This window comes from Mustela putorius, unplaced genomic scaffold (assembly GCF_011764305.1).
Source record: "Mustela putorius furo isolate JIRA1106 unplaced genomic scaffold, ASM1176430v1.1 tig00000738_pilon_pilon_pilon, whole genome shotgun sequence".
In the NCBI taxonomy this organism is placed as follows: Eukaryota; Metazoa; Chordata; class Mammalia; order Carnivora; family Mustelidae; genus Mustela; species Mustela putorius.
The window spans coordinates 3,840,289-3,853,279 of record NW_025421463.1 but is presented as its reverse complement, the minus strand read 5'-3'; the positions used below and the strand labels follow the sequence as shown (position 1 = coordinate 3,853,279).

General features: G+C 44.5%; 1 protein-coding gene across 1 annotated transcript in view; it reads left to right on the top strand.

Annotated features, from left to right (window-relative positions):
- MEI1 (meiotic double-stranded break formation protein 1) overlaps window positions 1-12,991 on the top strand; it is a 78,503-nt gene that overhangs the window by 61,806 nt on the left and 3,706 nt on the right. Inside the window, exons 25-27 of the mRNA XM_004771229.2 lie at window positions 872-953; window positions 1,140-1,315; window positions 12,873-12,954. Coding sequence (XP_004771286.1) covers window positions 872-953; window positions 1,140-1,315; window positions 12,873-12,954 — 340 coding nt within the window. The remainder of the gene's footprint in view (window positions 1-871; window positions 954-1,139; window positions 1,316-12,872; window positions 12,955-12,991) is intronic.

The following is a 12,991-nucleotide window of genomic DNA, read 5'->3' as shown; positions in this document are numbered from 1 at the left end:
GCAGCCGCTTAGCTGACTAAGCCACCCAGGTGTCCCAATAGCTTTAATTTTAAAGGTAGTTTTAGCTATACTGAAAGATTGAGCTAATATCACAGAGTTCCTGAATAACTCCTATACGGTTTCCTCTGTGAGCATCTTACATTAGTATGTCATCTCAATACCTTTGTACAAATTGGTTCTTCTGCCTAGAACCTGCTGATTCCACCAGCCAAACATTTTTGACGAACTGCTTTGTTTCAGACTGTGATAGATCCAAGCAGAGAAGTAATTCCTGCCTTGAAGCAGCGTATGTTCTGGGTGAGGCAAGCAGAGCAGACTCAGCTTTGAACCCATGACTCCCAACTAACCCCTCAGTTTGGACAGTGCTTTGACTTTAAAGACACGTTCCCCAATGCTGAGCCTCAGCTGTTCTTCACAATAGTTCTGGAAGGAGTGAAAGCAGGCGGCATTGTTCCCGTTTCATACGTGAAGAAAGTGAGGCAGGCTGGGAGAGGGGCAGTGGATTCCCCTTGGCCACATGGATAGCTAGTGGCAGAGCAGGGTTTTGAATCTGGGCTGTCTGGCTCTAGATCTAAGTTGGATGGTGGGCTGGAGTGGAGACTGAGTCACACATGAGGCCAGGGAGGTTCCCTGGTGGAAGAGTTCATTGACGATGTGGGAGATTTGGGAGAAGAAGGGTCCTCTATGTACAGGCTAATTTGCCTCCTCACATTCCTGAATCCAGGGCTGGTGGGCTCACAAGACTGTGTGGTCTCCTTTGTCCCTCTGGATGCAGTAGGTATGTGTGGGTACCTACGAGCTATTGGGACCGGTTATTTTCTGCTCAAGCTGCCAGAATGTGGGAGGTGTCCCCTTCCCTCTGCCCTACCAGGTTCACCAGAAACTGTCCGTGGAACTGGACCAAGTATTGAAGGTCCTCAGCTTTCCAAAGAAAAAGGCTGCGCTGCTCTCAGGTATGGCCCCAGGGCACTCTAGCAGGAAAGGAAGAGCTTTTCCCTTAGACTGTGAGATGGGACCACTCTCCCCAGACCAGCCTGTGGTCACCCTATTATTATCTCTACTGTCTTCCCCCTGCCACAGAGCTAGGTGGGAGGTGAGGAAGGAGGAAGGAGCTGAGTATAAGGGGTTCTTGTTTTCAGCTGCCATCTTATGCTTCCTGCGGACAGCCCTGCAGCAAAACTTTTCTTCTGCCCTTGTGGCCCTGGTGCCTTCAGGGCCCCAGCCACCACCGGCCTCTGAGAACACTGTCCTGGCTCCACTGAGAATATCACAGGTGTTGTCCCTGGTCATTGGACTGCAGAACCTCTTGGTGCAGGTAAGGCCCTTGCCAAATGGGACCCTGTCAGTGGAGCCTGCTTCTCCCAGAACAACTGTAGGAAGAGGTAGCTGCTTGTCAGGAACCTGGTATTTCCTCCAGGATTGGGGGGATGGATTAATTGGGACTTTTAATGTTATAGTGACAGAAATGAAACTCAAAATGGCTCATAACTGAGAAGGCCAGGGGTCAGCACTGGCTTCAGGCCCACCTGGATCCCATAGGCTCAGACAATGTCATCAGAACTCTGTCTCCATGTCTTGGTTCTGCATTTCTCATGGGATGGTAAGATAACCAATAGCAGCACCTTTCCAACAACAAGAGACTTTCTATTTCCCAGCAGTGGCCAGAACGGAATCTCATTAGCCTGGCTGGGGTAATGTGCCATTCACTGTGGCTGGGCCATCCGATGCTCTGATTGACCTGGCTTGGGCCAGTGCCCTCTCCTGTAGGCTGGGGCATATGGTCAGCTCTCCACAACTCTCGTAGAGTGAACATAAAAGAGGGATGGTTCTGCAAAGAAAACTGTTCACAGGGGCGCCTGGGTGGCTCAGTGGGTTAGGCCACTGCCCTCGGCTCAGGTTATGATCCCAGGGTCCTGGGATGAAGCCCCGCATCGGGCTCTGGCTCAGCAGGGAGCCTGCTTCCTCCTTTCTTTCTGCCTGCCTCTCTGCCTACTTGTGATCGTTCTCTCTGTCAAATAAATAAATAAAATCTTTAAAAAAAAAAGAAAAGAAAAAAAAGTAAACTGTTCACAGAAAAAGGAGGAGTGAATTTCATGTAAGCTGAAATAGTAGATATCTACCTCATAGGGTTTTATGTTTCATAGCTAAGAGGACTTTTGGAGATCATTGTTTATCCAACTTTCAAATGCTGGGAAGAGTGGTTGGGGCATGGAGATATGTCACTGTCTGCCTTTGAGGAGTGAGCATTTGGCTGTGGGCTGCCATGTAGACAAGAGGTGATAACACCATGTGTTCAATTTGGGGCTAAAGGGACAACTGCACTGTGGGGGTCCCAGGTATAACTAATAGGCTGGTATAGGGTTAGTGCAGAGCTACCTGTCAGAGAAGGTTTCCTGAAGGAGGTGATTGAACTGGGCTGGAAAGACCACATGACTTGTCTTTCTTCCCCAAGGGCAGGGGTTATCAGAAATGGCATTTATCTTGATGGCAGCACCATTTTGTTCTCTGGTATGGACTCATTCCCGGTTCCTGGCCTCCTGGCCTGTCTCCCACCCTTGATTCCCCGGGACTTTCTTCTAAGAAGGTTAGTGTGTATTATTTTCAAATAGGAGCCGGCCACCATAAGGTGACTGAAGCCCTAGATGTTTATGCTGTTTTAGTTAGACTTGGACTCTCTTTCCTTGCCCTTTGGAGCTTGTCCAAGGGAGACAGTCAGATCCAGTGTGATCTGATGGCAAGTCATTCATGGGACAAGAGGAGGGAGGTGCAGGGAGCCAGCAAATGAGTGAGACGAGTTGCAGAGACTTCTGGGGAAGGAAGGGGACCTTGATTTGAGTAGACTGTATTTGGTTATTGCACATATATGATATGGCTGTTGATCATGGGAGATTATATTCGAGGATTGGTCCCCACTGGACCTCTACACAGTATGGGGAAAGTTGGAAATGTAAGGAGATAGAGGATGCTCCAGGCCTGCGCTGCCTTTGCTCCGTGGCCCTGTGCTGGGTCTGTGGTTGCTGAGACTTGTCCTGCCAGCGTATCTGTGCACAAGGCACTTAGCGCTCTTTGCTGTAAGTCCCCATTTTCATATCAGTCTTTCCCAGCTGTGAGCTCCTTAAAGGTAGGAACTATGTCTGACTAATCTTTGTGTCTTGTTCCTCTTGTGGGTTTAAAAAAATCAGAAATCAGATGAGAACCAAAACGTCAGCTTTATTTCTGGTAAACACTATAGGAGAATGTAGCTGGGACTTCAGATCATACTGGGCTTTTTTTTGGCCTGGAGTTTTTCATATACAGCAAGGTGAAAGACTTTTTGTGGGAGTTCAAATCTAACTAAAACAGCATACACCCACCACCTAGATTCTATCATTAGCATTTTAGTATACTTGCTTTATATCTATCCAAAAGAGCTTTTTTTCTTTTAATTAATTAATGTTTTTAAAAGAGAGATTTTATTTATTTAAAGATTTTATTTATTTATTTGACAGACAGATCTGTCTGACAAGTAGGCAGAGAGGCAGGCAGAGAGTGGGAAGCAGGCTCCCCGCTGAGCAGGGCTCAATCCCTGGACCCTGGGATCATGACCTGATCTGAAGGCAGAGGCTTTAACCCACTGAGCCACCCAAGCGCCCTTTTATTTATTTATTTGACGGAGATCACAAGTAGGCAGAGAGGCAGTTGGGGGGCGGGGTGTGGGGGAGGCTCCCTGCTGACCAGAAAGCCTGATGTGGGGCTTGATTCCAGGACCCTGAGATCATGACCCGAGCTGAAGGCAGAGGCTTAACCCAATGAGCCACCCAGGTGCCCCTCAAAGAGAGCTTTTGAACCACCCTCTTTTCCCCCAGGCCATACCAGAAGCCCATAGGCAAGGAAATTATGTTTACATTATGGACAGTTTGCCACTTGGCCATGATCTTAAGAGTTTAAGTTTCATGGGAACATGACCTTTAATACCTTGATCTTGTCCTGCTGGCACATTAAATGTTAAGCTAACATTTTACCTATTAGATAAATCTCTCCTTTGGTGAGGAGGAGCCAGTTAAATGTGGGAGAAAAGGCAAGTGCTTTCTCTCCAATGTTTTTGAAAAGGCCAAAGTTCCTATTTTAACATTCAGAACATAAGAGAAAAATTACTCCCTTATACTCAACATCCAGCATAAAGCCTTGTACCAAATTGGTATGTAATGTTTGTTGAATGAGTGAATGAGGACACAGAAATGAATACGTTATGGTTCTAGCCATTTAAGCACTCAGATAGTAGGAAATACTAATCACAATTAATGCCAAAATGACCTATTATTTGAATCAAGAAAGTCTCTACAGGAGAGTCGCATTCAAACCAGGCCTTGAGTGATGAAAAACTTTCTTCAAACCAGTAGCCTAAACACAAGGGGGTCAGTGACTTCCTGCAGCACCGTTACCCTTCAGCTCTCCGGCCCAAGACCCTGGATGTCATTAGCCTGTGACACTCTTCTGTGCCTCCAGCAGTCTTTTTCTTTTTTAATCATGGTAAAATATTACATAACAAAATTAACCATTTTAATCATTTTCAAGTTACAGTTCTGTGGTAGTAAGTACATTTACATTGTTGTACAGACACTACCACCTTCTTTCTCCAAAACTTCTTCATCTTGTCAAACTGAAACTGTCCACATCAAACTGTTACTCCCCACTGCTCCCTCTCCCCATCCCTTGACAGCCACCATTCTGCTTTCTGTCTCTATTTGACTATTTAACTATTCTGGGACCTCATATAAGTAGAATAATATACTATTTATCTCTCTGGAGGTTTTTTACTCTCCTCAGCAGTCCTGGGGAAGGTGAACCAACTGGAGTAACTCATGAATTCCTTATGAAGAGGCTACTGGGTCTGTGTGGGGAGTTGCTCAGCCTCACAGTCACTGTCCCTGTCACAGCCTGGTGAACATGACCGAGAAGCCCCTTCTTTCTTTCTCTCACTGACACATTCCTGAGAAATTCCCTGCCCTATTGTTTTCAGCCATAATGACCTGTCACTGCCCTTGACCCACGGAAGTATATGGAAGAGTCCTTTTTTTTCTCTGTCCTTCCCCTTACTCCAGGGCTGGAGCTAAACCTCCTTTGGCCCCTTCCATAGGTTTGCTGTTTAAAAATAGTTCTTCATTTGTTCAATCATTAATACATCCAGCAAACACTATTCCATAGAAATCCACGGTCTCTCCAAGCAATCCAGGAGGTCTCATTCTCTCTCTCTCTCTCTCCTGAGCTCCTGGAATGGTTTATTCAACTCTGTAATAAGGGTTACATTTATCATATGTTATTATATGGTCAGTGGTCTGCATTTCTGTCTTCTTCTGTAAAACTTTTAGGCAAAAGCTTCTGCTGCTCGCGGAGGTCAGAGGGAGCCTCACAGAGAAAGTGACATTGAATTCAGACTGAAACAATGTCTAGGCAGAGGCAGAGGGAAGGGCATTGCAGGCAGGGAAGACAGCATGAGCAAAAGCACGTAATAGAGAAGTGTGCAGTGTTGGGGGTTGGCAAGAATTAGAAGATGACACTGAGGAGCTGGGCACAGACGACACCAGTCAGTGCCTTATGTGCCAGGCCAAGAAGTGTTGGGGGGAGCCATGAAGGGCTTCTATCAGATTGAGGGTTTTGTTTTTTTTTCATTTTACTACTTGTTCTTTTATTGAAAATCTTTAAAGAAATTCATATGACACGTGTTATATACAAAGTTAAGAAATAACATAATTTTGTTACATTTTTTTAATATCATGGAATGAAACACCTCTTTACCACATTTGGTTTTTTTTTAACTAATGTGAATTTATTATATAATTTTGTAGCTGATTATTACAGGTGAAGTCAGCTGATTTCTGTACTCCAGGTCCATGAGAATGAAAGCCAGGTTTTCCTATCTGAGCTCTTATCCATGGGTTTTATTAGCATATAATGTATTATTTGTTTCAGGGGTACAGGTCTGTGATTCATCAGTCTTACACAATTCACAGTACTTACCGTAGCACGTAAGCTCCCCGATGTCCATCACTCAGCCACCCCCATCCCTCCTACCTCTTCCCCTCCAGCAACCCTCAGTTTATTTCCTCAGATTAAGAGTCTCTTGTGGTTTATTTCCCTCTCTGATTTTTTCTTGTTTCATATTTCCCTCCCTTCCCCTATGAGCCTCTGTCTTGTTTCTCAAATTCCTCATATCAGAGAGATCATATGATAATTGTCTTTCTCTGATTGACTTATTTCCTCTAGTTCCATCCATGTTGTTGCAAATGGCAAGATTTGGGGGGTTTTGATGGCTGCATAATATTCCATTGTATATATATATACCACACCTTGTTTTTTAAAATTTTATTTATTTATTTGACAAAGAAAGGCATAGTGAGAGAGAGAGAGAGAACACAAGCAGAGGGAGTGGGGGAGGGAGGGAGAAGCAGGCTTCCTGCTGGGCAGGGAGCCTGATCCAGGGCTCGATCCCAGGACCCTGGAATCATGACCCAAGCCAAAGGCAGATGTTTAACGACTGAGCCACCCAGGCATCCATTCATCTGTTGATGGACTTTTAAGCTCTTTCCATAGTTTGACTACTGTTGTGGATAGTGCTGCTATAAACATTGGGGTGCATATGCCCCTTCAGATCACTACATTTGTATCTTTAGGATAAATACCCAGTAGTGCCATTGCTGGGTTGTAGTATAGCTCTATTTTCAATTTTTTGAGGACCCTCCATACTGTCTTCCAGAGTGTCTGCAACATCTTGCATTCCCACCAACAGTATAGGAGGGTTCCCCTTTCTCCGCATCCTCACCAACAACTCTTGTTTCCTGACTTCTTAATTTTAGCCATTCTGACTCGTGAGGTGGTAACTCACTGTGGTTTTGATTTGTATTTCCCTGATGCTGAGTGATGTTGAGCACTTTTTCATGTGTCTGTTGGCCATTTGAATGTCTTCTTTGCAGAAATGTCTGTTCATGTCTTCTGCCCATTTCTTGATTGAATTATTTGTTCTGTGGGTGTTGAGTTTGATAAGTTCTTTTTTTTTTTTTTAAGATTTTATTTATTTATTTGACAGACAGAGATCACAAGTAGGTGGAGAGGCAGGCTGAGAGGAAAAAGCAGGCTCTCCACTGAGCAGAGAGCCTGATGCAGAGCTCTATCCCAGGACCCTGAGATCATGACCTGAGCTGAAGGCAGAGGCTTAACCCACTGAGCCACCAAGGCACCCATGATAAGTTCTTTATAGATTTTGGATACCAGTCCTTTATCTGATATCAGACTGAGTTTTTGATCACTGGCAACCCCAGTAGGGAAGAGGGGTGGGAGGGCAAAGCCTGAAGGCAAGGGGGCTGTTGAGCAGGAGATTATTGCTGTGACTCAAGTAAATGACAGTGAGGTCCATTTCACACCCACTGGGATAGCTAAAAACAAAAGATAAGTAATATCAAATGTTGTGAGAATGTAGAGTGAATGGAACCCTCACAGGTTGTTGATGGGAACGCAAAATGACACAGCTACTTTGGAAAACAGCCTGGAAGTGCTTCAAAAAGCTAAATGTGGAATTACCATATTACCCAACAATTCTACTCCCAGGTATTATGCCCAAGAAAATTGAAAGCATTTATCTACACAGATGCTTGTATACAGATGTTCATAGCAGTACTCTTCATAGTAGTTCCAAAGTACAAAGAACCCCAATGTTTGCCAGCTGATGAATGGATAAATAAATTGTATATACAAATGAATACTGTCTGGCCATAAAAAGTAATGAGGTAGGTAGTCACATGCTACAACATAGATGAACCTTGAAAACATACTCAGTGAAAGAAATCAGACATAAAAACAACGTATGATATTATTTCATTTAGATGAAATGTCCAAGATAGGCAAATCTGTAGAGACAGGAAGTAGATTAGTGGTTGCCTCGGACCAGGATTAGGAGGGCAGGGAACTGGGAATAACTGCTAATGAGTAATGAGGTTTCTCCTTGGGATGATGAAAATATTCTGGAATTAGATAGCTGCACAACTCTGTGAATATACTAAATGCTGACTGTACCCTTAAAAGAATGATTTTTTTGGCTTATGGATTATATCTCATTAAAGCTGTTATTTTAAAAAGTGGTATCAAAGTGGAAAGAATGACAGTACTGCATAAGCTAGTGCGCTGAGTGCTGGTCCTCCTTGATGTCTCTGGGCCAAAGCAGCCACGTAGCATCAACACCGCTGATGGAGTGCTGGGCAGCGTGTGGAGGGTCTGCAGCTGTCTGTCTGACCGAGGTGGGCCAGTGCAGTGCAGTGGAAGGTGCATTGGCCAGAATCACAGAGATCTGCCTTGTAGCCCCTGCGCAGCTCCTAACTCTGAAGGGGTTTAGCAAGTCAATTCAGTCTCTTATTGATTCTCAATTTCTCTATCTGCAAAACAAAAGGACTCTTTCAGCAGTAAGTGATTTGTGCCTCTTAGAACAGCTCCATTTCCCCTGGAATGGAGCACAGGAGAGATAATGTTGGTTGCAGTGAGAATGGACACAAGTGTCCAGGGTTCATCACGCTGGGTTACGTGGGGGAAAGAGGGCCCATTAGTAGCAGTGGAAGGGTCCCAAGGAGGGCTGTTGTCATTGGTGTGATTTGCATGGCACTGGAGTAGGGCAAAGCCAGGCAAACTTTCCTTCTGCCTAGTTCTCAGAGGAACCACAGGACTATAAATCTCTGAAGGTCTCCAGAGTAGAAATAAAGTAGGTTTATTCTGGTTTTCTTTGGAGATGGAGACCTTGGCCAGCAGGTGGAGCTGCAGGAAGACAGGCAGGGGCCTTTTTTCCTGGCCAGGACTAACAGAAGCGCAGGCCACCTTGGGAGGAATGGAGAAGAGTGTCTTGTGGCTGGGGGTCTCCAAGCAGAAACCAGGTGTCTCCAGCAAGAACGTCTGCTGGACTCCAGTCCAGCTGCTACATCTCTGTGGAGGCTTGGGAAAGGGTAAGAGTGGGTGTGAGCAGGGAAGAGACAGTTATCCTTGTGCTCAAACTTGGCTTTGTGATTGGGGTGGGCATGGAATGTTGTTACCAGTTTGGAAATCAGTGAGCTAATTTAACAAGATGTGAGGTTTTGATCTTGAGGGTCATTCCTACTAGAGCAGAGGTTCATGTCAGGTTAATGTTCTTGGAGAGTGGAAGGCGGGGAGAACACTGACTGAGTGCCTACTCTGGGTAAGCACTTGACATATGTTGTTTATTCATTACAGTTCCTCTATAAGGGATCAGGGGCTTTTTGTTGTTGTTTTGTTTTGTTTGTTTTGTTTTTTAAGTAGGCTTCATGCTCAGCGTGGAGCCCAGTGCAGGGCTGAGATCAAGAGTTGGATACTGAGCCACGCAGGTGCCCCTCGTCTCAGTTTTATAGACAAGGAAACAGAGTCCAGAGATATTAAGTAACTTACCTGAGGTCACACACTTTTAGGTCAGAATTCAAGCCTAAGTCTTTTTGGCTACAAAATCCATTTTCGGTGTTTCAAGAAGTGCCTCTTGTGAATAGAAGCCATTGTTACCTGAGTAGTAGTACCTGTCTTTCCTAATGCTTAGTGACCCCGGCTCCCCACACACCATTCAGCCAGTCCTCACTGGATATGTTAGGTAATATGGGCATGGGGTCAGAAAGTGGTACTGGGGCCACTTCTCCAGGTGGGGAAGCCAAAGTGTGCTGGCCTGTGGCTATGTGATTGATCTTGCATACCTGGGAAGAGGCTAGAAATTCCCACTGGTTAAGAGTTAATATTATTTTTTTTAAAGATTTTATTTATCTATTTGAGACAGAGAGAGAAGGAGAGGTAGCATGAGCAGGGGGAGGGGCAGAGGAAGAAGCAGTTTCCCTACCCAGGAGGCAGCCCGACAAGGGACTGCCTGGGATCATGATCTGAGCTGAAGGCAGATACTTAACTGAGCCACCCAGGTGCCCCAAGAGTTAATTTTAGATTGGAGGAGAAAGGGCACAAAGCCTAGGGTTTTGTTCTAGACCTGCCATTTACTGATATGTATTGGTGTCTTCCAGTCAAGTATTTCTTCTCCCTGGACCTCATTATCTTAGCGCTAAAATAGGTGAGTGGATTAGCTCAAACACTTCAAGCTGTGTGCCTTGGAGGCCTAGGAGAAAACCCCGGAGTTGTTAAAAAAGGGGGGGTGTTTCCTCGGTTGTGCATTTTGTGAGGCTGCTCTCACCCATTATTGTTTACTCTGTGCCCAGCACTGGCTGAACACCGTATATCCATTCTCATCCAACCCTCTCAGCAGCCCAGTAATTTTTTTTAATTGCACTCAGCAAGGGTAAGTGACCTTGGCTAGGGTCACATAGATGATAAGTGACTAAGCAAGGATGCCAAGTCTAAGTCTGTCCCATATTCTTTTTTTTTTTTAATTTAAAATGTTTATTTTTTAAAAAAACATTTTATTTGGGACACCTGGGTGGCTCAGTTGGTTAAGCAGTTGTCTTTGGCTGGTTATGATCCCAGGGTCCTGGGAACCCTTGCTCAGAGGGGAGTCTGCTTCTCCTCCCTCTCCCTCTGCCTCTGCTTGATCTCTCTCTGGCTCTCTGACAAATAAAGAAATAAAAATAAAAAAAGAAAAAGATTTTAAAATATCAGTTTTTTTGAGATATAACTTATATGCAATAAAATTCACTGATTCTAAGTATACAGTTTAATGACTTTTTTTTTCAGTTCAGTGACTTTTTTTTTTTTTTAAGATTTTATTTATTTATTTATTTGACAGACAGAGATGACAGGCAGGCAGAGAGGCAGGCGGAGAGAGAGAGGAGGAAGCAGGCTCCCCGCTGAGCAGAGAGCCCGATGTGGGGCTCGATCCCAGGACCGTGGGATCATGACCTGAGCCGAAGGCAGCGGCTTAACCCACTGAGCCACCCAGGCACCCCCAGTTCAGTGACTTTTGACAAATAGTTTTATAAACACTACCACAACCATGATCGAGAACGTTTCCCTCACCCCAGAAAGTTCCCTTGTGCCATTTGTAGTCAATCTCTTCTCCTTATCCCTGTCCCTCAGTAAACACTAACCAGCTTTCTGTCACTGAATTTTCTTGAATTCATACAAATGAAATCGTACAAAATGTGGTCTTGGGTGTTTAGCTTCTGTCACTTAGCTTAATGCTTTTGAGAGTCATTCATGCTGTCATGTGTGTCAGTACTAAATTTCTTTTTATTGGTGAGCAGTCTTCTATCATATGGCCATACCACAGCTGTTTACCCATTTACCTATTGATTTGGAACTTCCAGATTTTTGGCTATTTCGCGTAAAATTGTTGTTACTACTGAAGTACAAGTTTTTCTGTGGACATAGGATTTTATTTCTTGGGGGTACATATCTAGGAGTGGAATTGCTGGGTCAAACGACATACTTGGTTTCTAAGTGCGTAACAAGTTACCACAAATGTAATGGCTTAGCACCGCATGGTACTATCCCACAGTTCTCTCCATCAGAAGTCTGGGTGGGTTCGACCAAGTTCTTCGTTCAGGGTCTCACAAGGCTGAAATCAAGGGGTTGGCCAGGCTGGGTGCTTATCTGGGGGATCTGGGGGAAAAAAACCCATCTCTTCCTCTGGGGCCTCTCCCAGCTCTTTAAGGTTGCTCACGTTCCTCCTTAGCCAGCCCCTCTGTCTTCAAACCACTCACACCCCAGGCTCTCTGGTTCTGCCACCAGCCAGAAAAAACTGCTTTTCAAGGGCTGGTAGACGAGTTTGGGCCCAATCAATCCCTCTTTTGCCATATACCATAGCATAATCACAGGAGTAACATCTGGGAGCAGAGGTCATGAGAGAGTCTTAAAATTCTACCTACCATGTATGGTAAGTATATATTTATAAGAAACCATCAAACTTTTCCAAAATGACTTCACCATTTTACTTTCCCATCAAAAGTATATGAGAGTTCCAGTTGCTCCACATTCTGGCCAACATGGTATTGTCAGTCTTTTTAATTTTAGCTGTTGGTAAGTGTTATAATGGTACCTCATGGTGGTTTTCATTTGCATTTTTTTTTAAGATTTTATTTATTTATTTGACAGAGAGAAATCACAAGTAGACAGAGAGGCAGGCAGAGAGAGAGAGGAGGAAGCAGGCTCCCTGCTGAGCAGAGAGCCCGATGCGGGACTCGATCCCAGGACCCCGAGATCATGACCTGAGCCAAAGGCAGTGGCTCAACCCACTGAGCCACCCAGGCACCCCTTCATTTGCATTTTTCTAATGACTGATGATAATGAGCTCATTTGGTATGCTTATTAGAGCATAAAATTTTGTTAGATGTAATGTTCTGCTTTAAAAAAAAAAAAAAGGTGGAAACCTACTGGTTTAGATAAACTGTGAGGTTCTTATAGAGTCTATAATTTGTGAATCTCTTAGTGGAGCCCAGGGCTTAACTCCTTTTCTGAAAGTCTTCCTCTCTTCTTTTAGAAAATATTTTATTTATTTATTTGAGAGAGCAAGAGCAGGAGTGGGGCGGGAAGGGGGTGCACAGAGGGAAAGAGAAAAGTAAACTCCCTACTGAGCTGGGAGCCCAATGTGGGCCTTGATTCCAGAACCCTGAGATAATGACCTGAGCAGACACTTAACCATCTGAGCTACCCAGACACTGCTCCTTTTCTGAAAAGGTCTCTTAAATGTAGGCAGAATATAGGTAAATCATCAGTATAAGCACTTGGCTCTATGTATGAGTTAGAGGTAAAAGCAACAGATATTTCTTGATTTTCTACATAGTTACAATCCCAAATCCGAAATTCTGAAATACAAATTGTTGTGAAAACCAAAATTTCTTTTCTTGGTTGGCATCAAAACTCATTGGTAGCAAAATCTGACACGAAGGGGTTTTATTTGTTCGTTTGTTTGTTTGCAGAAGGACCCTCTGTTGTCCTATGCCTGTGTTGGCTGCCTGGAAGCCTTGCTTGACTACCTGCATGCCCGGAGCCCAGACATCGGTAGAAACCTTCCCCATTCTTTGATGTTCCCATGGGG